Genomic DNA, 23,399 nt, shown 5'->3' on the forward strand with positions numbered 1-23,399 from the left:
CCATCCTTATTCCTCTCTTCCTCTCCATCCTCATCCTCATCACTTTACCTGGGGGCTTCACATGAACCAAGCACTGTTCTATATGCTTTACAAATATTCATCCTCACGAGAGCCCTTGGGGGGTGGGGGTGGGGAGGGGGTCTGTTGCCATCCACCGTCTACAGGGTGAGAAACAAGAGGCCCTGTTGGCCAGCAGGCGGGGAGCCTGGGAGCCCAGCAGATCCAAGCCTGTACATCACGCTGACCATCAAGGTCATGCTGCCTCTGAGCCCGTCCTCCCTGCCCCGTGTGTGCCCTGGGCGCTGGAAGGGCTCTATCCAAACAGGCCCCCCCCCACCCCCGCCCCCGCCATCCCTCCCGGAACAAGAAGTCGAGGGCCCCTGGGAACTCAGAGTAGTAATACTCCATCACTAGGAGTCATGACCAGTCAGGAAGTGGAGGTATGAGCCCAGCCTGGCGCTGGACCCCAGCCCTGGGGCTTCTTTGCCAAGCCCTTACTGAGTCAGGACCTAGGTTGGTCCTTGCTTCTCTCCCTTCCAAGCCCTGTATCACCTGGGGCCTAGGAAGAGCCTTGTAACCGCCCTTCAGAGGAGCCAGCGACCTAACCCCATCACCCTGGTCCCCCTCACAGAAGGTGGGAGGTGTCTCTGAATAATGCATGCTGGCTCGCAGAGCTGACTCCTGTGTCTTGTTCCCGTAGGGTGACTCTGGAGGCCCCCTGACCTGTGAGAAGGATGATGCCTACTACGTGTATGGGATAGTGAGCTGGGGCCTGGAGTGTGGGAAGAAGCCAGGGGTGTACACCCAGGTGACCACATTCCTGAATTGGATCAGAGCCACCATGGAAAGGGAGGCCAGCTTCTAGGGGGTCTTCCGAAGCTCACGGCCCCTCCCCGATAATACTCAGATCAGGTGAGGCCTCGTGGGCAGTGGCGGGCACCCCGTGGAGCCTCTGGGTGACTACGTTCTAAGCAGAGACCACTGGTGCCCAGCAGGGGACCAGCACATCCGCCACTTCCTCAGGCTCCCGCTGGGAAAGCTAGACATGAATCAACCTGAAATATAGGATGTTTGCTTCCCTTTGCACACCTGTACCTTCTAGAAAATCAGTGTTCACAGACTGCCTTCACCTCGGACATGTGCAAATGCGAGACTTCCGAGGCTCAGCGTTGGTGGCGGCCACCTTTCCATCTTTATTCCTCATCCCAGACACTCAGCACGCATGCAACAGAGCCGGCATCCAACTTGTGGGTATTTGACAGGGACCAAAACACACTTCTCCACCCGCTTTCCGAAATGTTATTTTAATAAAGGGGGCTGGGGGGGAAGGGCCGCTGAGCCCTTTTCACAGTTGCCCCAACTGAAGCCATGCCTCTGGCGTGCAAATTTCCTCTCCAGCTTCACTCCCAAGAATCCTGGGTGGATGCCGCCCACTCACAATGGCAAGGCCCTCCTCCTTTTGACGTGCAGAATCTCGGTGGCATCTGGGTTCACGTCCCCCCTCTGATTATCACCAGTCTCCACAGCCTCCGGCACCCCCTGCAGAAACCAAACACACCTTCCTGAGTTAAGATGAAGCTCCGGCCCTGCTCCTACAGGACAAGCTGTCTCCGATGGATGTTCACCTGTTCACCTTCCCCTTCCTTTTGCCCTCCTCCACCCTCCCCAAGAAAAAGGCTCCTCAAGGCAAGAAAGAGAAAGAAGACAAGCCCATCTCTCGTTTAGACGTGGTGTCTTTCTTCTGAACAAAGTACGGTTCAAAACCCAGACTGCTGTAGCCAGCAAGTCCCTGACCCCTTCCGCGAATGTAACGAGCAGGCGGTCAGCACAGCCTGGGCTGCCTCGGCCCGGATTGATGTCACCCCAGCATGTCTGTCTCCGAAGAACTAATGGCTGCGACTTCAGAAAAACCCCGCAGGAAGTTTAACCCGGGTGTCATCCGCCTGGTCATCTCAGGCCCAGGAAATTAGGCGCCTTGCCTGAGCTGCCTTTCACACATCTTTAGAGCCAGCTGACCTTTGGCCAAAAATAAAGTTTGAAAAGAAACAATGAGTTTGCCTTCCCCCATGGCCTTGCCAGCTGGGGTGGGTTTGCACCCGCTACTCACGTAAGCCCCCCGGAGACCCCTGGCGTTGGCCAGTTCTGCAGCCCGCCGAGCCATTTCCACTTTGTAGGAGCCAGGAGGTGTCCAGCCAATACCTCGGGTCAGGTTCAAATCTGATTTGTACTTGACCTTGGGGGATGGAGGGAAGCAAGAGGAATAGGTCAGCAGGGTTTGGGGTGGTTTAGATACAGAGTAAGAGGCTTAAAAGGGCACCCTGGAGAACGGGCTGTAGTCAGTGAAGCCAGGATAAGGGGGGGCCAACTCTTGTTGGCAGGAGCTCCCTGGCACTGAGGATCCAGTGTGCTGTAAGCTGGGCCAGCCTGTTGCCGTCTCCTGTATCTTTCCACCTACATGATGAGGGCTATAGTGGGGGTGGCAGGTCAGAGATCTGGTTCAAGGCTGAGCCCCTACCTGGACTTGCTCTGTGGCCTTAGAGAAGTCGCTTCTCTACTCTGGGCTTCAGCTGCCTCCCAGAGGAAGTGGGTGGGCTGGGCCGGGCTGGGCCACTACTCAGATCCCTTGGGAACAGTGTGGCACAGCGACCAAGAACTTGGGCTCTGACATCAAACCAAAGGGGGCTCAGATCCCAGGCTTGCCACTTATTTGCCACGTGGTCTGGAGTAAGTTATTCACCTCCCTAAGCCTCAGGCTCCCCATCTGTCAAGTGGGGGCAGTAACGGGATGGCTGTGAGAGCTACAGGGCGTAGAGCTCAGAAAGCACGTGGCACAAGAAGGACTCAAGACACTGAGGTTCTTGTCATGTCTTCTGATGCTATCACCTTAGGTCTCCTGGGCTCTCTCTCAGCCTTGGGGACGGGGGACCAGGGTCATCTCTTGTGAAGAGGCACAGAGGTGGGGCCTGGGCAGGGGTGGGGGGGAGGCTCACATCGCTCTGCAGCTGGTGGGCCTTCCGTGCGTGCTTCAGGCCCAGCTGCTCTGGGTCGCAAGTGGGCTGGGGCAGAGGCTGCCGGTAGCTCACGTCGCTGGCCAGCTGCTGGCTCCTCTTGGCCTGGAGGAAGCCAGGCTGGTCCGGGCCGCTGTGGAACTGGGACCGACTCTTGGCGAAGTCCTTCTTGTACTCGTTGTCGCTCTGCAGTTTGCCAACGCTGAGGAAGTGCTTCATCCTGGGGTCATCGTCGACACTTCGGTACCCAACCTGCAGGCCTCGATCCCGCAGGAAAGCCTCTTTGTACCGGAACTGTAGGTCAGAGGAACAGACAGGGGTCACGGGTGCGCCCCACCCCTCCAGGGTCAGCCCTCAGGATGCTTAGCAGGAAGTGCAACAGTGGGTGAAGAGCACAGCTTCAGAGTCAAGTTGACCTGAGATCTGTATCTCCCTCTGTTGCCTTCTAGCTGTGTGGCCTTGGGTCAATTATTGAGACTCTCTGAGCCTTGGCTGCCCCACTTGACAAAGTGGGAGAATGAACTTCTACTCCACGGGATATTGAGAGGATGCACTGAGATGGGGGCTGAGCTTCATGCCTGGCTCAGGCTCGAGCCCACTGAGTGGGGGCTGCTGGGATCATTGCTGCTATAATAATTAATGATCCAACTGCAAGAGAAGTGCACCTATTTCTTCAGCAGCCCCTCAGTCTTTGATTCTTTCTAGCTTTCAGGGACCCAGTCTAGCGCTCCTCAAACCATCTATAGTGAAGGATGGGATTTATTTTGTTTTGCTTTTCTAAGTTTCCAATCCATCAAAGTCCAATCCATGGGCCTCCTGCCCATGATTAGCATGAAGTAGCATGAGGTGCATTTGATAACATTCAAACTGGCCCCCACTCTGCTCAGCCAGAGGAATCCACTGGTCACACGCTTGGATGTCATCATGTCCAAATGCTAAAAATGGTTCTCAGTGCTTGATCTTGACTTCTGTACTTCTCTCACTTTGGACCAGTAACGAGCCATTCAGGAACGAGCATATATCTAGTGAATCATGGCTTCCTCTTCGAGAATGACGGCTGCTATGTTTTGACCACCTGCTATGGGCATGACACAGTAAACCGTTTTGGTTACATCCCTACATCAATCCCAGGAGACAAATATTAGATCTTGATTTCACAGACGGAGACATTTGAGTTCAGAGAATTTAAGCAACTTGCCCAAGACCACAGAGCCAATTCCTAAGTGACTGAGTTAGGATTTGAACGCAAGTCAATCTGAAGCGGGGACCAATCTCCTTCTATCTTGTCACCACAGAGTCCTTTTATTGAAGGTCAATGCATCAATCCCATGCTAATTGACTTTCATGTAGTGTCCACATGGACTATATATATATATATTTTTTTTTGTCTTTTTGCCATTTCTGGGGCTGCCCCCATGGCATATGGAGGTTCCCAGGCTAGGGGTTGAATCGGAGCTTTAGCCACCAGCCTACGCCAGAGCCACAGCAACGCGGGATCCGAGCCGTGTCTGCAGCCTACACCTCAGCTCACGGCAACACTGGATCCTTAACCCACTGAGCAAGGGCAGGGATCGAACCCGCAACCTCCTGGTTCCTAGTCGGATTCGTTAACCACTGAGCCACGACGGGAACCCCCCCACATGGACCACATTTTAAGGGTACCTCTCTTAAAAGAGAGAGAGTGGAACCTCAATCTGCACCAATTCCAAATTTCTGGCTAAGATGCTAGAAAATAAGGTCAACCTTTTTCTTTCATTTAAAATATTTGTTCATTTTGGGTTTCTGGTGGTTTGCCTTTCAACGGGACTGGGAAAACCAGAGCACAACCCATCCGTGACGGAGGTGGGGAGAGAACGTGAAGTCTTACGTCGCTGGCAATCTCCCTGGATGCCCGGGCAGTCTGGAATGGGATGGCATCCAGCCTGAAGTCATAGCCGCCAGCCCGGGTCTGCTCCCAAGAGTTTCTGTAGACTTTCTAGTTGGGAAAACAAAGAAGTGATGAGCAGGGGGTGAGGGGCCCCATGTCTGGCATGTGGCTGGTTCTCAGTGGCCATAGGTCCTGAACCTGCACCCTCTGTCTTGCTGGGGCCTGGGATGGCAGGGCACATGACCCATGTGCATCCTGAGGACCTCCCGGCTCTGGCTGTAAAGGGCTTCAGCGCTAAGCTCCCAGCCTGAGCATCAGGCCCTGCTCTTATGAAGCCTGGGGTCTAGCTCTGGCTCCTTTGCCACATTCCCCTGCTCTCCTGCCCCCTTCCTCCTGTCTTTGCTTTCATTTTCAGCACCTCAGCTCTGCAGCTTCTAGATGCCAGGAGTCCAAAGTCAAGTGCCCTGTTTCTTCCCACATGCTGAAACCTCTATCCCTTGAGTCCTGGCATTCGCAGGTTCACTGGCCCCACTGACTTGCTGGGGGCCCCTCAGCGACCTCTGATGCCGTGTCCCAGCGTCCCTATGAAGCACATGTTGCACCCTATGTGCTGCACTGAGGGGAGAGCCTTCACCTGAATTAAATTGATTGTCACGAACCTGACCAAGTTCCTGACCCACACATCTCACATCCTCCGCTTTCATTTTTTCCCCGTTTTAAACTGTCCTCACACACCCTCCAGGAGTCTGTAATCACATCCTCTTAGTCCTCAGGTACCACATCACCGGTGGAGGCATCAAAATCTCCCGTGCCTTCATGTAGCTCAGATTTTTTTTCAAGATAAGGGAATGGCTCCATGAAAGGAGGCATCTGGAGATCCCAGCGGAAGGCTGTCCTTTATTCCGCCACAGAGAAGGGAGACAGCAGGCGAGGCACATCACCAGCAGATGACAAAGTGACAGCCCCGGACCGTGTTGGCTGCTCACTCATTCCCTTAAGAACCTTCCTTTTGTCACTTGGAAATTGAGGTCAAGGCTGAGGCTCTGTTCTATTGGGGGGGTGGGGGGGATTAAGCCAAAGAAGAGTGGCAGAAAAAAAGCAAAGTGCTTCAGGCCACCCCATTAACCGGGCCTGAAACCAGAGGGCGCCACAGGAAGCTTGAGCCAAGCGTGATGGGTCTCGCCGTTTTCCTGTGCTGCTTCCCAGCATCACCTTCACCGTCATCATCACCTCCTGTCCAACGTCCAACCCCGCAAACCAGGGGCCAGATACCTACTAGGTTCAAGGGCCTAGAAACACAAAACCAGTCATCGCTGGGGCAGTGATCACAAACAGGGCCCCAGCGATTAGATTTCTGGGGTCACCACGGAGTTGAACAGGCAGGACCGAGAGGTAGGTAAATAATGACAAGACCAACCAGCCCCTGGAGCATCGTGCTGTCTGGTGGCCCCACATATGTCAGACTAGCGAATAGAGTCAAAAGCCCTAGTATTCCCCAGAAAGGGGTCTGTCTACGAAGAGCTTCCACATCAGGTCTGGGCTAGGACATGACACCAAGCTTTCCACAGCATCAAACTTCGTCACCCCACCTTGGGGGTCAAGGCACCCCAGCTTCCAGGTCTCTGTAACTGCAGGTCGACTTGAGGGCATGGCCCACATTAGGGTTCTCGCCGAGGTGCCGACTCGCTGTCTCCTGGCAACTTCTCCCTGTGTACTGTTTGCTCGATTGTCACCACTTCCTCCCTGAGTTTTTTTTTTTTTTTTTTTATTCTGTTGAGGTTTTTGCCTTTGCCACTGGGAGTCTTTAGATTCTGCAGGCTCTTTGATTTGGAACCCTGGGCGTTCCTCTTCTTTATCACAGTGGGCACAGTGTTGCCCTCATCCTCACGCATTAGAGTCATTTGATTTTTAGTTATTTCGGCTGCCTTACACATCTCAATGGCTTTCTTTGCCCAGGAAGGTCACCCCTTCCTCACAGAGCACTTGATCCAATCGTGCATATCCTCCACGCCCCCGAAGAAGTGCTCTTTTCAAAAGAGGTTCATGAGTCCTCCCCATCCGTGTGCCCTGGCAGCTAATTTCAGCCCCGGGACTCTGCAGACTGGCACCCCTTGAGAGGGGACAGATGCTTCTGCCACCAGCCTGGGGTGGCTGTCCTCCTTAAGCTGGGCCCCCAGCGGATGCACGGTTTTACCCCCGTTTCCAGGGCGATGGGCCTCCAATAGTCCCTTCAGTGGAGGCCTCACCTCCCCCCATCGCTGCAGCGTTAATGAGATGGATGTTTTGTCCAAGCTCTGCTGAGGGGGAGGTCCCGCTTCCCCAGATGGAGGTCAGCCCACCAGAGCTGCTGTTCTAAAATTATCCCTCGCGTATCCCTCAAAAGCACCAAATGGTCATAATAACTCATATTTACAAAGCACCATCGCATTCACCGCGTGGGATCCCACAGGGCTTTACAAACGCAACAAACTAATACGCACGCTAACTAGAAGGCGCCTCTCGCCGACCCCTGCGAGGCAGCCACCTCTGGGGTGAACGGGAGCAGCTGTTGATCGGCACGGAGCCCCAGGACACAATGGCCAGGCCAGCGAGGGAAGAATGGCCAGACTCTGGGAGGCCCCGTGCTGCCCCAGGACGACACACTCAGCCTGTGTTATTCTGATCTGACAGCAGCTTTTGATTCTGCCGCCTCGATACCTGTTATCCCAGGATCACAGCTTTGCCGGCGGAGCGGCCGCCTATTCTATTACAACCGGGGGCCTCCAACCCCTGCTAACAACAAGCCTGGGTTTAGGAACCGGCATCTTGGTTATGCACGCAAAGGGCACACATCCAAGGGAAGAGGACGTGTTGGGGGCCACAGCCTCAGCACAAAGGAGCGGATTGTGTTTGGATCTGATGGACAACAATTGCAGCATCTTTCTAAACTGCAGAAAGCTGAGAAAGCGCCAGTCTGTCTCCGAACAGGCACTGCTCTGAAAGGCTAAGTAAGGAGAGGTGCTCAGGGAGCAAACAGAGCAGAAGGCTACCCCAGGGGGCCAGGGCATGGCTACCCCAGGGGACAAGGGCACCACTCCCCTGACCGTCACCCAGCACCTGTTCGAGGTCTTTGGAGCAGTGCCCGGCATCAGGAAGCACAGCTCCAATCCCATTTCTCAGCTGAGGAAACTGAGGCCCAGGGAAGACAGCGGCTGGAAGTCACACATGCCCTTTGTCCTGCTCTTAGCCTAGGGCTCAAGTCTGCCTGTTTTTTTTTTTTTTTTTTTTTTTTTTTAACACATAAAATCCCGTTTGGGCACGGATGATTTTACAAGAAAGCGCACACACCGCAGGAACCGCAGTTTCACTTACGTCACTCAGATGCAGCGCATTGAGGCGGGCTCTGGCGAAATCGGGGTGGTCGGGGACCAGGGTGTATCGGTGCAGGGACTCTGCGTCCCCGGACCTGTACAGGCGCTGCGGGGAAGAAGGCTCGTGGTCAGTGGAGAACTGCACTTGCTGTGGCCACAGGTGATGAACCGTTGGTTCGCTTTCCGGCGCCTCCCCTGCCAGTGCCCCCCAACCCCGAGGGCGCAAAAGCCACCCTGCCTGCAGAAAATGTCCCTCCAGGGTTCACTGAGGTGGGGGGCTGGTTTTAAATAAACCCTGCTTAAAATATTCATCAAGATCTGTTTCAAATGGACCATCAACTGTCACCCTGCTTGGCCGTACCTGTGTGTTTTCACAAACAGTCAAAGGTAGGTGGCTTTTTCAGAGAGTCTTTGCTATCGGGCTTCACTCAAGCTCTTGACTTGTAACAAGATGCCACAACGCCTTTGTAATTTAACATGAATAGTAACAGCAAAAAGACACAGTGGCTAAAGAGCCATCAACTGCCTTAACATCTGTTCAGAAACCTGAGGTGTTCACAGTTTGCTCTGGGTCCCAAGAAGACACGACTTGAAAACCCAAGCTTTATCTTAATTGCTATTTTTAGAGCAGAGATCTAAGAATGGCAAACAATTTGGGGAAGTGATTGAGTCTCATCTATTTTTAGAGAGGAGATAGAATATTTAATGTTCTGATCCCTTCTGAAATTCAAGTTGGGTCTCAGAAATGTGAGCTGGTCAGTACAACAGTTGGCCTCTGTGTGAGCGTGGGGGCCGCTTTATCAGTGTGCAAAATCCTATTCCTGGATAATTTCAGAGAAAAATATAGGTAACTTCCTATTCTTCGAAATAAATACAGGGGAGAGGAAAGGGGGCTAAATGACACAGTAAAAGCAGAAAGAAGCTTTTGATAGAGCTGTTTTTTTTTTCCTAATTGGCTTATGTGACTTTTTTAATTCTATAATCATCTATCAATAATTAAGATGTATCTGGGAGTTCCTGTCGTGGCGCAGTGGTTAACGAATCCGACTAGGAACCATGAGGTTGCGGGTTCGGTCCCTGCCCTTGCTCAGTGGGTTAAGGATCCGGCGTTGCCGTGAGCTGTGGTGTAGGTTGCAGACGCGGCTTGGATCCCGCGTTGCTGTGGCTCTGGTGTAGGCTGGTGTCTACAGCTCCGATTCGACCCCTAGCCTGGGAACCTCCATATGCCGTGGGAGGGGCCCAAGAAATAGCTAAAAAGACAAAAAAAAAAAAAAGATGTATCTGGCCTAGTGTTGAGTAAGGGATCACCAGGAGTACTTTGTGTTGTTATGGTTTTGGATCAAAGCATAATAAGGGACATGTATCAAGGACTTACTATGCTCCTATGCTCCAGATACTTGCTAAAAGCATCCTGTACTTTTATTTATTGAACTCTCATTTAATTTACTCAACCTTATGAAATGGTTGCTATCATCATCCTCCTGTCAAATAAGGGACCCGGGCTTAGAAGAGACTAGGAAACTGGCTCAAGAGCACCCAGGTAAGAGACAGGTTTGTACTCAGGTCTACCTGGTTCTTAAGCACTGACCATTGCACAGCACTACCCGCTACTGGGCCTGGGGTGAGTGAGGAGGAAATACCCACCTCATTGCAGTGCACGTAGCTGTTCTTGGCATGAACTAGGTCTGGAGAGTCAACCACCGTGGTAAACTTGATGGTGTCTGGTTTTCTACGGTATTTGGTCTGTAAGAGAAAGACCATACTTCTCAAGAAACAATCAAACACAACACATTTTTCTGGATGCAGCTTCACCCCCACCTCCTCAGTCCCAAATGTACCAATGACATGATTGGTAAACTACCTTCCCTTCTTGGTGGGCAACTTACCAGCCTACAGAAGAGACCCAAGGTGTCTCTGTGATAGGGAACATTTTACAGGTATTTGCATTCTTGAAAAGAGAGGCTGCAAAATACAGCCTCTGAGCATCACAATAAAAGAATTCAGTAGAGAGAAAGATCCACCATCAAGGTGGCCCTGCTCAGACCCTAATCAAGCAGGTTCTGTTGTGAAGGAACCAAAGAAGGCAGTGCCACCCTCCAGGAGGTCCCAGAGCAAGAACCTCTAGGTCCTCATAGGGTGGGAGAGCTCCATGCGCTTATGTGACCAAAGGGCATATGTAAGCGTGTTCTGAGCTGCACCTTTTGTGAGAGTAAAACCTGGAAAACAACCCAAAGTCCATCAACAGGAGGATGAGTAAATAAATTATATCTTTACACAGACGACTGTAAAGTATGAGAATGAAAGAACACCTACTTCATGCAACACAGGTGAGTCTTTTTTATTTTTTATTTTTTGCTTTATAGGGCTGCATCCACATCATATGAAAGTTCCCAGGCTAGGGGTCAAATCAGAGCTACAGCTACCAGCCTACACCACCGCCACAGCAACGCAGGATCTGATCCGCGTCTGCAACCTACACCACAGCTCATGGCAACGCCGGATCCCCGAGCCACTGAATGAGGCCAGGGATCGAACTTGCATCCTCATGGATACTAGTTGGATTTGTTTCCACTGCGCCACAGTGGGAACTCCCCAACATAGGTGACTCTTATAAACACAATAGTGAGTGAGAACATCAAGAGAGCAAAGTTTATAAATAGATAGAACTAATCTATAGATGGCACCATCAGATGTCAGTGCAGCAGTTCCCTTTGGGTTAGAAAGACCAGAGACTGACAGCAGGCCTCTGATGTGCTGCTAACGGTCCAGCTGTTAATCTGCTTGGTAACTGCGTGGTGTGTTCACACTGCAAAAATTCTTGGAACAAACCATCAGTAAACTCTTCCGGATGTGTTAGATATCAGCAAAACTCACTGATAAAAAAAATTTTAAAATGTGATGGGGAGTTCACTGGACATAACCATCTCTGTGCAAGTGGGAACTCCATCTGAAGTCAGACAACCCCGGGACGCCGGACTCTGAGCAAACTCGGGGGTGGGTGGCCAATCCTCTTACTGGCTCCATGAAAATAACGGGCCAGCTTAGACCACAACTGTACATAATGTATCTGTGGAGAACCTGCTATTTTTTTTTTTCTTTTTATGAATGCACCCGAGGCATATGGAAGTTCCCAGGCTAGGGGTTGAACTGGATCTGCAGCTGCCAGCCTACACCACAGCCACAGCAAGGCTGATCCCAGCTACATCTTCAACCTATGTGCAACACCAGATCCTTAACCCACTGGGTGAGGCCAGGGATCAAACCCGTATCCTCGTGGAGATTATGTCAGATTCTTAACCCACTGAGCTACAAGGGGAACTCCTGTTAAGAGCTTTCTAATGCATCACCCCTCTTTCATGGCCTGATTGGAACATGCCTTTAACTCCCAAGCAAGCGAATTCATTGGGAGGGAAAGTTTGTTCTGTCTCGGGATTTGGTTGCAAATGGCCCCAGAAAAATATTGGGAGTCCAGTGGTCCTCTCAGGCTCTCCAGTCCATCTGCAGGTTCCCTGGTCAGGGGGAAATAAACGCCCCGTTGTGTTTATGGCAAAGTCAGGTTAACGGTACCTCGCTGATGAGTTCTCCAGCTTTCTTTGCGCTCTCGATCTGTGGGGAACTCAGCGCCAGCCATCCTGTCCCCTTCATGTGCCTCAGGTCTGACTTGTAGCGTGACTGCAGGAAGAAGATCATTGGCTGTTACCGGGAGAGGGTGGCAGGCTGTTGGGGCATCTGTAATGATGCTTCACAACATTTCAACACCTTCCTTCAGAGCGCGTTCTGCGGGTCATTAGGTCAAACTGTTAGAGTCTGTGCGCCCCGCCCAGAATGAAATAGTGGATCAGGTGTAAGACACCAGAAGGTCCCGCCTGTGACCTGGCCGGATTCCAAGCAGAAGGTGACCTGTGGGAACGAGCACTTAAGACAGATCTGAGATACACTCCTCAGCCCACACATCAGCTCCGATTATTTGGTTTCGTTCTGGCAGTGAGGCGACAGACCGCCTGCCTAAACAGAAATGTTTTACACACTTTCAGTTGATCAAAGGGCTTTGAGCTCTGGATCAAACCTGCTGTGACTCGGGGCAAATCACTGTACCCAAATGTGACTCAGTTTCTCTCTGTGATACCTGAAGGTCATGACAACCCCTCTGTTCTCATGAAAACACCTGAGAGTCCTGAGGGGTAAAAGCCACTCTATATGTCAGATTTGTTTTTTTCCTTGCGGCAGTGGGGTGAGGGGAGACAGTTATACCTGAATTCTCAACGCTGGAACCAATCTGGATGCAACTTGGGAATGTGTGTAAGCCATTTCAATCTTTCTGTGCCTCGGTTTACACCCCCTGCCCCCGACCCCGGCCCCAAACACACTGTTACTCATGATTTGCTCCCATGGCACAAAGGAGCTTAAGCTTTCTCCATTTCTTCCTTTTAGGGACTCAAAAGATTAGACCTACAGCTTCCATTCCTGGGAGAAAGTGGTAAGTGGTCCTTTAAGACAATGGGTCTGATTAGGCATCTCCTAACACGTTCAATCTTATTACTCTTCCTTGATCTGCCCCCATCACCTACAAGGAGACGGTCGCATGAAAGCCTTTCTTCCTCTCTTTATGGAAATTAGGCATTTTAAAAGGTGGAAAAAGACTCTCTAAGGAAATCGAAAATTTGGATCTAAACGAAGTTGATAGCATTTCTCTAATTTAGATATAAGCTCTGCTGTAACGCAAAAGACCCACTCCTGAAATCAGCCTTGCGGCCTTTCTAGTTCCCTTTCATTTCAGGAATCACGGCGCTCCGCACAGCTGGCCTCAAAGAGGGCCCGTTTCTGATCTACTCTCTGTGGTTAACGCCCGGTGCAAATTCCACTCTGCTTCCTGACTGGCGAAGGGAGACATCACTGGGGTTCAGGAGCATGTTTCAAAACCCCATGTCAGTGAGATGGCTTTTTATACCACGATCTTTCAGTCTACACCGGCAAGGCTTTTGCCTTCCACTCTGATAAAGAACAGAGAAAATTGGATAAATTTCTAAGTTAGAGAGAATAATCCTACAGGGCCTCTCTTCACAGCCAGGCCTTGCTCCTTTCATAAGTGAGATGAAGTGGGGCGCACGCTTTCAACTTCCCTTTTGTGGAGCTGAACAGTACGATCGCAGGTAAGTCAGAAGGCAAAGATGCGGGTTCCCCAAAGATCTGACTGCGCCTCAGACTCTCTTGTAAATGGATTGTCTATTGATATTTCAGCTCCCAGCCCAGCTTTGACTATGCGCGCAGACCCTAAAAACAACACGCCTGCCCCAGACCGCATGATAAAAGAGCGGAGGAGAGGGGTGGGGAGTCTAGGAGCATCGGCTACCCAAAGATAGTTCCGAAGAAGGATTCTAAGATAACGAGAGGCCTTCTCGGGCTGCCCAGGTGAATCTGGCTTCCCCAAATGCCAGCCTTGCTTGCTACTGGCCCTTGTATATATATGATAAGGCCTAGAAAGCCACCTTCAGAGGCACCCGTGGGGCTTCCCGGCACCCTGGAGCACAGGGTGGCAAATGCAGGAGCTGCAGCTTTCTGTCCCTGAGTTCTAACAGGAATGACATAATCAGGTGCACCCAGGAGGGGCCAGGGGAAGGAGCCTATCCGTCACATTAATAAGAATGGTTACAACCACTGCCTTGCATGGGATGTGATTTGCTTTAGTCTCATTGTTTTTTCAGTCTTTGCACCCTTCTCAAAGGATAGGCTCTTTTTCCCATCTGCAGAACAATCTGGGGTGTTACATGCTTGTTCAGATTCTGGAAAGTCACCAGCTGCTGTCCTGGGGGATGGGTGGTCCTGTAACAGGGCGCTCAGGAGCCAGAGCACCTGGGTTCCCAAAGCAGCCACTAGGGGGAGCTAGAGAGCACTGAACCCGCAGTCAGGAGCCCTGCTTTGCCTGTTACTAGCTGTGTGGTTTTGAGCAAGTCATTTCCCAGCCAGCTTAGGACCCTGAGCAAGTTACTGAAGATTATAGGTGCCTTAGTTACTGCATTTGCAAAAATAACAGTAATACCGGAACCTACCTAGATACTACATGAGGTCATTTGTGCAAAATATTTAAATAAATGCCTGGCCCAGGATAAGCATTTCATACTTTTTAGGTGCTGTTATTGTCATTGCTGTTATTTCTGATGGGGAAACTGAAGCTGGGAGAGGTTAAGGAGTCTCCTGAGGCCATGCAGTCATGAGGGTGGGGCCAGAGGACTGTCCCCTTAACTGTCCCTGCATGTGCTTTGCAGGCCGCCCTACAGCCCCTGTGTGAGATCACGGAGGAGAGCGTGGAATAGCAGATTTGGAAAAGACTAAGAGGTGACTGAACCAGAACGCTTTTGTGGTGGAGCATGGGCCGGGCAGAACACACATCTCAGATGCAATCCTGGGGTAAGGATGACTTTCCTGAGACTTAAGCAATCAGGGCCTTGAGGACCCTCCGCCCCCACCCCCACCCCCTGGTAGGTGAGCATCTAGATCCACAGCTTTCTCTCTGGCTGCTGGGGGCTAACGTTCCTTCCCTAGACTCTGCTGAACTGAGTGAGCTCACACGGAGCCTTTGTTTCTTTTTCAGTACAACATAACCACGGGAAACTGGATTTTTGACAACGACTGCAAGAAAACTGAAGCCCATTCCCAGCATCTTGGAGCCCGAGAGTCCCCAGTTCAACAAACCTGAAGTTTCAAAACAATGCATGAAGCACAATATGGTCATTTTAAACTTAGGCAATAACTTCCCAGCTTTCAACGTTTGAGTACACATCCCATTTCATCAAACGTCAGTCTAAGACTGCCAACTAGCATTTCTTGGGAAGGACTCTCCTTTTTATTTTTATACATTTTTAAATAGCTGCCCCTGGGGCATATGGAAGTTCCCAGGCTGAGGATCGAACCCAAGCCTTGCAGTGACCCAAGCGGCTGCAGTTAGATTCTTAATTCACTGCTCCATAGAGGAACTCCAGGAATCTCCCTTTTAGATTGTTCTTCCACTTTTTAGTGTTAAAATATTCTCCTTTGGAGTTCCCGTTGTGGCTCAGAGAGTTAAGAACCCTACATAGTGTCAGTGAGAATGCAGGTTGGATCCCTGTCCTAGGAACTCCATATACTGTGAGTGTGGCTAAAAATAAATTTAAAAAAAGTTTTGAAATATTCTCTTTTCAAAAGTAACAGTGATATAAATGGAAGCTTGAAGCAGAATTTGGTTTGGAACCTTTTCCCCTACTCAGTAAAATAATCTGATGTTATGTTGATGCCAGCATCAAACAAAACAAACAACAAACAAAAAACCCCCATAATATTCTAAACGTTATTCTGAGATCAGCAGTCAAATCAAACCTCTTTGCTCTTCCAGTGGTGACACGGAGGCCTAGAAAGCCAGGTCAATGCTGAAAGACTGCCAGGAAGTGACAGAGCTGGGCTTGCAGCTCGGTCCCCTGACCTCTCCCTGGTGGCCTCCGTCGTCATCTTCCTCGGGGCTTTGGAAGGTGACTCTCCTCTCCAGGAGTAGGCCAGTGACAAGAGGGTCCTGGGCTGGGCCCCGAGTCATGCTCTGAGCTCTTCTTGGGGCTGCAGGGTAGCCTTCCAGTAAGTGGAAGGCTTTCTAAGTGGGTCCTGGGCTGGGCTTCAGGGATCACGTCCCCTTTGTGGGGCCCACCCAACTCACCCTGCTGCCCGCTCCCCTGGGTGGCACACAAGGAGTCTCTGCAGTTCTAGCGAGTCATGATTCACACGTACATGGTGGCGAAGTTCAGGACATTGTTAAATCATTACTGTCATAATTTGTTTTTTTTTTTTTTTCTTTTTAAGGCCTCACCTGCTGCGCATGGAAGTTCCCGGGCTAGGGGCCAAATAAGAGCTGCAGCTGCCAGCCTACGCCACAGCAACACCAGATCCGAGGGCATCTCTGACCTATGCCTCAAGGTGGACCCGTAACCCATTGAGCGAGGCCAGCGATTGAACCCGCATCCTCAAGGAGAAAAGCTGGGTTCCTAACCTACTGAGCCACAATGGGAATGCCTTGTTGTCATAATTCATCATCGATTATGTGTTTACAACACTCAGCCCGTGCCATGTAACCTAGGGTTAGTCACTGCCCCAAAGGCCACTAGAATCGGAAGGCTTGACGGGGAATAGACTCCAAACAGCTCACATCCACCAGCGTGTTTCTATGGACCAGGCACCGTGCTCATTGCTTCATACAGACCAAGCCTCAGCTCAGAGCCGGCTTCTCAATCAGGTGCAATTTTGCTCCCCACCCACCCCGGTCCACTGAGCAATATCTGGAGACATTTTTGATGGTCACAGTGTGGGAGGTGCTTCTGGCATCTAAAGGGCAGAGGCCAGGGACGCCACAGTGAACAGGACAGGTCCCCACCACAAAGGTGCCCAGCCCCAAACGTCAAAGGTGCCAGAGTTGAGAAACCCCAATACGAATGAAAAGAGTTAATGTGACAAGAGTCCCATGAGTTCTGCTCTAAAATGAGAGCGTCTTCCTCCTGGGGATGCTGCAGGGCTGGGGAGACGATGTGGCAAGACCTCCCCCACCCCCCGCCGGTGCAGAACCTGCCACACGCATATGCTTCCTAGGTGTTGACACAGCACCATTGCTCCCCTGCCCCAGCTGAGGAAGCCGAGGCTTGCTGAGGTATGAGATTGACTCCAGAACCTTCCACTACAGGTCGGGGGCGCTGGTGCTACCCACCCACCAACCAGCTTGGTGCCCTTGCCTGGGCCTCAGTGTCCACACCTGCATGGTAGGGAGCATCCGGGAGGACAGGACGGTCAAGAGTGCAGGTTCTGGAGCCAGTCCTGCCTCGGACCCTCCCATGCTACTTCATCCGTGAAAGAGGAATGACAACAGCCCCCACCCATAGGGCTGTGGCAAGGGTGCCAGTGACAGCAAGCTGTCAGTGCACATCGGCTCTGGGTGCAATTTCTTTCACCTCAAGGGCACCCCAACGGCACACGGTCCAGCCCCGTGTCTCGGACCCCATCCCCAGACACCCTCTTCCCTCACCTACTCGACTACCTGCTTCACTCGGCCTCAAATACTCTGAGGCTGCTGCCGCTGAGGCCTTAGCCTTTGACTTGGCTGTTGCGTTTGCTGACCTGCTCTATCCCCTTACGTGTCTCCACTGGTCGTTACTCAAATGTCACCTTTGCAGTGAGAATGACCCTGACTCCCCTTTTAAGCTGCACGTGTGCAAGCGCACACACATATACTCACACCCTCCTCCAGCCCCGCTTCCCTGCTCTGTCTCCATCTGACACACTATACAGTGTCACTTAGACTCGATGTCCCTCCCGTAGAATGGGAGCTCCAGGACCCCAGGGCTTTTTTGATGCTTTGTTGACTGCTGAATCCCCAGGGCCTGGAGGGGTGCCAGGTACACAGTAGGTGCTTAGTGAACGTTTGTTGAATGATGGATTGCATAATTCCGCCTAGGGGACACAGACCAGGGGAATCTTGTTCAGGGGGAACTGAAGAGCTAAGGAAGGAGCAGAGGTTTACACCAGCCGGGTGGGAGCAGGAAGGTCGGGAACTGACGTGCAATCCACAGGCCCCACCTACCTCGCTCTGCAGGGCGTGGGCCTTCTTGGCCCAGGCCATCTTCAGGTCCTCGGGTAGTGCCGTGAACGCATGGCACCGTGTCCTGTAGTCGTGGTCGCTGGCCAGGGCCTGGGCCTTCCTGGCGTGGACCAGGGGCACCATGTCCATTGGCAGGTGGCAGTGGGCCTGGCTGCCCACCGCCTGCCTCCTATACTGAAGCTCGCTCTGCAGCTGGCCCACCCGCCGGCAGTGCCGGAGCCGGGGGTCGTCACTCACACTCTGGGCTCCGATCAGCCTCCCTCGCTCCTTCACAAAGTCGTGTCTGTAGAGAAACTGGAAAGGGGGGACCAGGCGGTCAGGGGCCGGCATCAGGCCCGCTTCTGCTCCATGTGTGCCTTTTCCTCGGAGACGCGAAGGAAACTCACCTGTTCCTACACTAGGAGGGGATGATTATAAGAAAAACCACAGCGAGGTTGGCCTGAGAGCACGCTGCCTCCCTGGGGGAGGAACAATTAAAACCCTGCTCCCTGCCTCCTATCTAATTAAAAACAGAGCCTCAGAACCAAAGCGAGGACCCCGCTCTCCTTAGGTGTCCTGTGGCCAAAGGCATTTATCAAAAAGGGTAAAAGAGAAACTTGCGCTTTTTCCCCTCGCACTTGGCAAAACATCAAACCCCAAAGAGAGGATCCATTCATTTGAAGTCTACGTGTTCTGTGATTTGTTTGTGGGAAAGAGAAAGTCACCTTCATGTTCCAAAGCTGTGGACGTGATCAACAGAGGGGCTGAAACCCAGCTGCAAATCCTCCCGCCGACACGGGAAACAACAGACAGCTGAGAAGGAGATGCATTCTGGCCGTATTAGAATTTCTACTAGGAGTTCTCTTCCTAATTCTGGGTGGAGTTAGAGAACAGGCAGTTCCCACATCGTGGGGATCGCATTGCCTGGATGCTGCAATTAGAAATAAATCGTCATCTCCTTCCTGCTGGAGACCTTTGCCTGCATTTAGCTTCTGATTAACAGGGCCTTTTCTCCCCTCTCTCCGTCAGAGAATCTCATTCATAACAAATACATTCTGCAGGCGACATCCTGTCTCACAGGGCGACAGACTTGCTTTAATTCAGGAAAATCAGCCGTAGACATTGTTTTACATGAAGTTAACAGAAATTAGGCAGGATGGAAGGTCATATCATTCAACTCACATCACTGGCTATGTCTCCAGAGACCCGAGCCGCCTGGAAGGGGAGAGCATCTATTGTCAGCTTGTAGCCTTGAGCACGGAGATTCCGCCAAGACTCCTTGTATTTTGCCTACAGTAGGAACACACGTAGATTTTCTTTACAAAAAAAAAAAAAAATTATACGACTCAATGAACAAAGGCTACTCCTTTCGTTTGCAGTGTGGTGTTCCAGAATCCATGTCTGACAAGCAAAAAGCTTTCTATTTTGCCAAGAAAATCTCATTAGCACCCATGCAGTAGTGGGCTCTGACATCTATGTATCAACACATCTGTTTAAAGGTATAATTAACATAAGTGTCTACAAGATATATATATATATATATTTTTTCTTGTTTTTAGGGCCACACCAGCAGCTTATGGAAGTTCCCAGGCTAGGGGTTGAATCAGAGGTGCAGCTGGCGTCTACCTCACAGCCACAGCAATGCCAGATTGGAGCCGCGTCTGCGACCTACACCACAGCTCATGGCAACACCAGATCCTTAACCCATTGAGCGAGGCCAGGTATTGAACCCCCGTCCTCATGGACACTAGTGGGGTTTGTAACCCGCTGAGGCACAGCAGGAACTCCCTACAAGATACATTTTTTAAAGTTCCAGTGAATGCCAGCAGGGTCACTCTTAGATCCCATCACAGACACAGACATATGTGACCTTGGAGCATGCCCCAATGTCAGCAGTGGGGACAGGCTTACGTCACTCAGGTTGGCTGCGTTGGTTTTTGCGCGGATAAACTCAGGCAGGTCCAGGGTCATTGTGTACTGGTGTCTCGCGTCTTCTCCTGCTGCTTTATAGAGGCGCTGGGTCAGGGGTGGGGGGGGGCGGGGAGTAAGAAAGTAAGTGCTGTGAATTTCTGCCAGGCTGGAGGTCCCCCCTTTGCACGTGGGAAATCCGTCAGCAAGAGGCCATTCATTCGCTGTGTCATGGATACACCTTTGGCCCAGGAAAGATGTTTCTTTCAATAAAAGTGTATCCATGACATAGCGAATGAATGGCCTCTTGCTGACGGATTTCCCACGTGCAAAGGGGGGACCTTCACCCTGGCAGAAACTCACAACACTTACTTTCTCGCTTCAGGAGTCAAATTGAGGGCTTTGAATAGAATACGTATGGCATTGCAAGTTGCTTGTGATGGGCTTCAGGACATATGACCCCCAAATACGGTCCCTTGGCACAGTGAATATTTTAAGCTGGAAGAATCTGGAAGCAGCGGGAGATGGAAGAACTCTCCCAGACCGTCTCCCCTGAAGCAGATCACACCCCGCCTGTGGGAGGTGCCCTCCTTCTGCCGGAGGAGGAAAGGAACAACCTTCCCCCTGAACTTGGAGGGACCCAAGAGGACTTGGAACGAACAGACGGCCCTCCCTAAGGTTCCCCTTGTTTCCACCCTCAGCCCATCTCCTTTTGTTCTACCACGTGTTCCCCACGACTCTACACGCATCAAACCTGGAATACACATGCTCAGGTTTCACCGTCCCCTCTGGCCTGCATTTCCTTATGAAGACTCCTGTATCAGCTAAAGCTTATATCAAATAAATGTGTATGCTTCTCTCTTGCTAACCTGTCTTCTGTTACAGAGTCCCCGCTAGAACCCAAGACGGGGAAAGGACAAGATAATGCATTCTCCCCTATGCTTTGCCCCTCAACAGGCTGAGGAATGAAAACCACATTTGGGAATACTATCGTGGTTCTTCCTCCTGCAGACTCTTTTGTTGCTGAGGACACAATGTAAAGAGAATATTAAGACCTGGGAAACTGAGAAGAAGCTCTGCTTGGTGGAAGGGTGGTTCCCTCGCCCTGGTCTGCATCTTTTATGAAAGTCCTGGGATCTTCCTGGTGAGTAAACACACCCCTGCTGCCGTGCATGGCCTCAGCCAGTACGAAAACAACCGTTCTCATCATCAGAAATGGGCCCATGGGAGTTCCCATTGTGGCTCAGCAGAAACAAACCCGACTGGTATCCATGAGGATGTGGGTTCTATCCCTGGCCTCGCTCAGTGGGTTAAGGATCCGGCATTGTCTTGAGCTGTGGTGTAGGTCAAAGATGCAGCTTGGATCCCACGTTGCTGTGGCTGTGGCATAGGCCAACAGCTGCAACTCCAATTCGACCCCTAGCCTGGGACCTTCCATGTGCCATGGCTGTGGCCCTAAAAAGATTTAAAAAAAAAAAAGAAAAAAAAAAAAGAAATGGGCCTGTGGTTCCTGAGTTCTCTTAGGCCAGAGGCCACTGTAAGAGGCATGGTTATCCCACAACACCCGGGTCAGGCAAGGAAGGTTCAAGGGAGTTTTAAATTGATGATGTCGTGAAACAAGCCTTTGGACTTTCTTATCGCAAGCTTGGGGGGCGTGTGGGCACTAACATAAATAGCCAACTCTCGACCGACGGCCAAAGGTGAGGATCCAAAGGAGAAGCTTAAAAACTAAAGGTGATGCAACATTTCATGCTCTGCCAAGCTCAAAGGCTATTTCAAACTTGTCACAGAGCCACTAAGAAGAAGTACAGCTGGAACGATGATTTTACGGAGTGAGATTCTTTCTCCTGGACCCCCTCCGCCAGAGTATTAAAGTGACAACTGGGTAGGTGGTGCGTGAGAAGAACAGGAGGCAGAGATCAAGAAGCCTGGCTCTCACCACTGTCCTTGGACAACCACACCTCCTCCCTGTCGGCATCACCAGAATGACAGAGTGAAAACAGGGAGCCACTATTTGTCAAGCTAGAACAGAGGAATGAAAGACTAGGACTTCTCAAACTTTAACGTCCAAGGGAAACCCATGAGGATCTTATTCAATGACCATGTGGATGCAGTGGGTCCCCAAGCAAGGAGTCGAATCTTAGCTATAGCTGAGGCCTACACCACAGCCACAGAAACGCAGGATCCAAGCTGCCTGTGCCACCGACACCGCAGCTTGTGGCAACGCCGGATCCTTAACCCACTGAGGGAGGCTGAGGATCGAACCTGCATCCTCACAGAGACAGCATCGGGTCTTTACCCCACTGAGCCACTAGGGGAACTCCAAGTTTGGCATCTTTAACAAGCTCCCAGGGGTGCTGATGCTGCCAGTCTGGGACTGCATCTGGGGAGCAAGACGACCGACTAAACCAGATTTCCTACTGGGTCCTTCTGCCTGGAAACCATTTAGGCTCTGTGTAATGACACTGTTTTCTTTCCAAAGTTCCGTGCAAATACCCATGCTCCCCCCATTCAGTCCCATAAATATCCACACAATTTTTTTTAACAATCTAGCAGTTTTTACAGAGCCCATCTCCAAGCCATCTGGATATTTTACCTCGTTTGTAATCTGGTTGCTGAGTTTTGCATGAGTGAGGCTGGGCGTGTCTGTCACCGCTGTGTACTTGAAAGCCTGGGGATGCTGACGATATTTACTCTGAAGTCACACACAAGAGGGAATAAGAAGACAAGGTAAGATGTAAAACCAGAGGAAGAACCAGCTCTTCTTCTTTTTTTTTTGCCTGCACCTGCATCATCTAGCCGGGCCAGGGATCGAACCTGCGCCACTGCAGCGACAATGCTGGATCCTTAACCCACTGTGCCACACGGGAACTCCAAGAAGCAGCTCTTTAACTTCTAGTTATAAAACCTCATTTTGCAAAGGCTGCTAAGTCTGTCACCCAGCATCCATTCCGTCACCTGCTCTTGTGACCTCGGAACTCAGTGGGATGAGGCAGCAGAGAGGGTGGGACAGATGGCATCAGATGCTTATGGATGGGGAAGGGTGCTCTAGTCCTTGGCTGCGAATATGAGGGCATGACTGTTGAAATTCGAATTTTTCTCCCAAATTTCCTTTGCTTGCTGGAGAGCCTGGGCTGCTCATGTTTGGGGGTGTGCCATAAACCACCATGCAGCTTAAATAATCCACAAGCCTGCACATCACCCTAGGAGATGGGGTTCAGTAAATTGTCTGCAGGCCCAGGCCTCTGTATTTATTTATTTATTTATTTGTTTTACTTTTTAGGGCAGCATCTGTGGCATATGGAGGTTCCCAGGCTAAGGGCTGAATCAGAGCTACAGCTGCTGGCCTACACCACAGCCACAGGATCCGAGCAGCGTCTGTGACCTACACCACAGCTCATAGCAACACTGGATCCTTAACCCACTGAGTGAGGCCAGGGATTGAACCTGCAACCTCATAATTCTTAGTCGGATTTGTTTCCGCTGCACCACAACTGGAGCTCCTCTGTTCTTATTTTTTAAGTTCCAAAGGGGATTCAGATGTGCCAGGAGGTTTAGAAACCACTGGCTTTAGAGATTTTGTTGGAAAAGCAGAGCACACAGTTAAATCTCCAGTCCCACAGTGAAGTCAATTCCGCTTGCTCAAAACTTCTAATCAATGCATAAGCCACTCTGATGCACCC

At 51.2% G+C, this 23,399-nt stretch overlaps 2 protein-coding genes across 5 annotated transcripts in view; one reads left to right on the forward strand and one right to left on the reverse strand.

Moving 5' to 3' along the window:
• HABP2 (hyaluronan binding protein 2) overlaps nt 1–2,049 on the forward strand; it is a 35,461-nt gene extending 33,412 nt beyond the window's left edge. The window contains exon 13 of the mRNA XM_047760025.1: nt 701–2,049. Within this exon, the coding sequence (XP_047615981.1) occupies nt 701–865 (165 nt within the window). The 3' untranslated portion in view covers nt 866–2,049. The remainder of the gene's footprint in view (nt 1–700) is intronic.
• Nucleotides 1,289–23,399, reverse strand: part of NRAP (nebulin related anchoring protein) — a 79,004-nt gene continuing 56,893 nt past the window's right edge. For all 4 annotated transcript variants that reach the window (XM_047760024.1, XM_047760022.1, XM_047760023.1 and 1 more), the window contains 11 exons: nt 22,313–22,411; nt 19,720–19,824; nt 18,991–19,098; nt 17,812–18,123; nt 11,793–11,897; nt 9,870–9,968; nt 8,227–8,331; nt 4,876–4,983; nt 2,991–3,302; nt 2,108–2,233; nt 1,289–1,539 (listed from right to left, as the gene is read on the reverse strand). In XM_047760024.1, coding sequence (XP_047615980.1) covers nt 1,435–1,539; nt 2,108–2,233; nt 2,991–3,302; nt 4,876–4,983; nt 8,227–8,331; nt 9,870–9,968; nt 11,793–11,897; nt 17,812–18,123; nt 18,991–19,098; nt 19,720–19,824; nt 22,313–22,411 — 1,584 coding nt within the window. In that variant the 3' untranslated portion in view covers nt 1,289–1,434. The remainder of the gene's footprint in view (nt 1,540–2,107; nt 2,234–2,990; nt 3,303–4,875; nt 4,984–8,226; nt 8,332–9,869; nt 9,969–11,792; nt 11,898–17,811; nt 18,124–18,990; nt 19,099–19,719; nt 19,825–22,312; nt 22,412–23,399) is intronic.

The sequence above is a fragment of the Phacochoerus africanus genome, chromosome 15, assembly GCF_016906955.1.
Source record: "Phacochoerus africanus isolate WHEZ1 chromosome 15, ROS_Pafr_v1, whole genome shotgun sequence".
Lineage (NCBI taxonomy): Eukaryota > Metazoa > Chordata > Mammalia > Artiodactyla > Suidae > Phacochoerus > Phacochoerus africanus.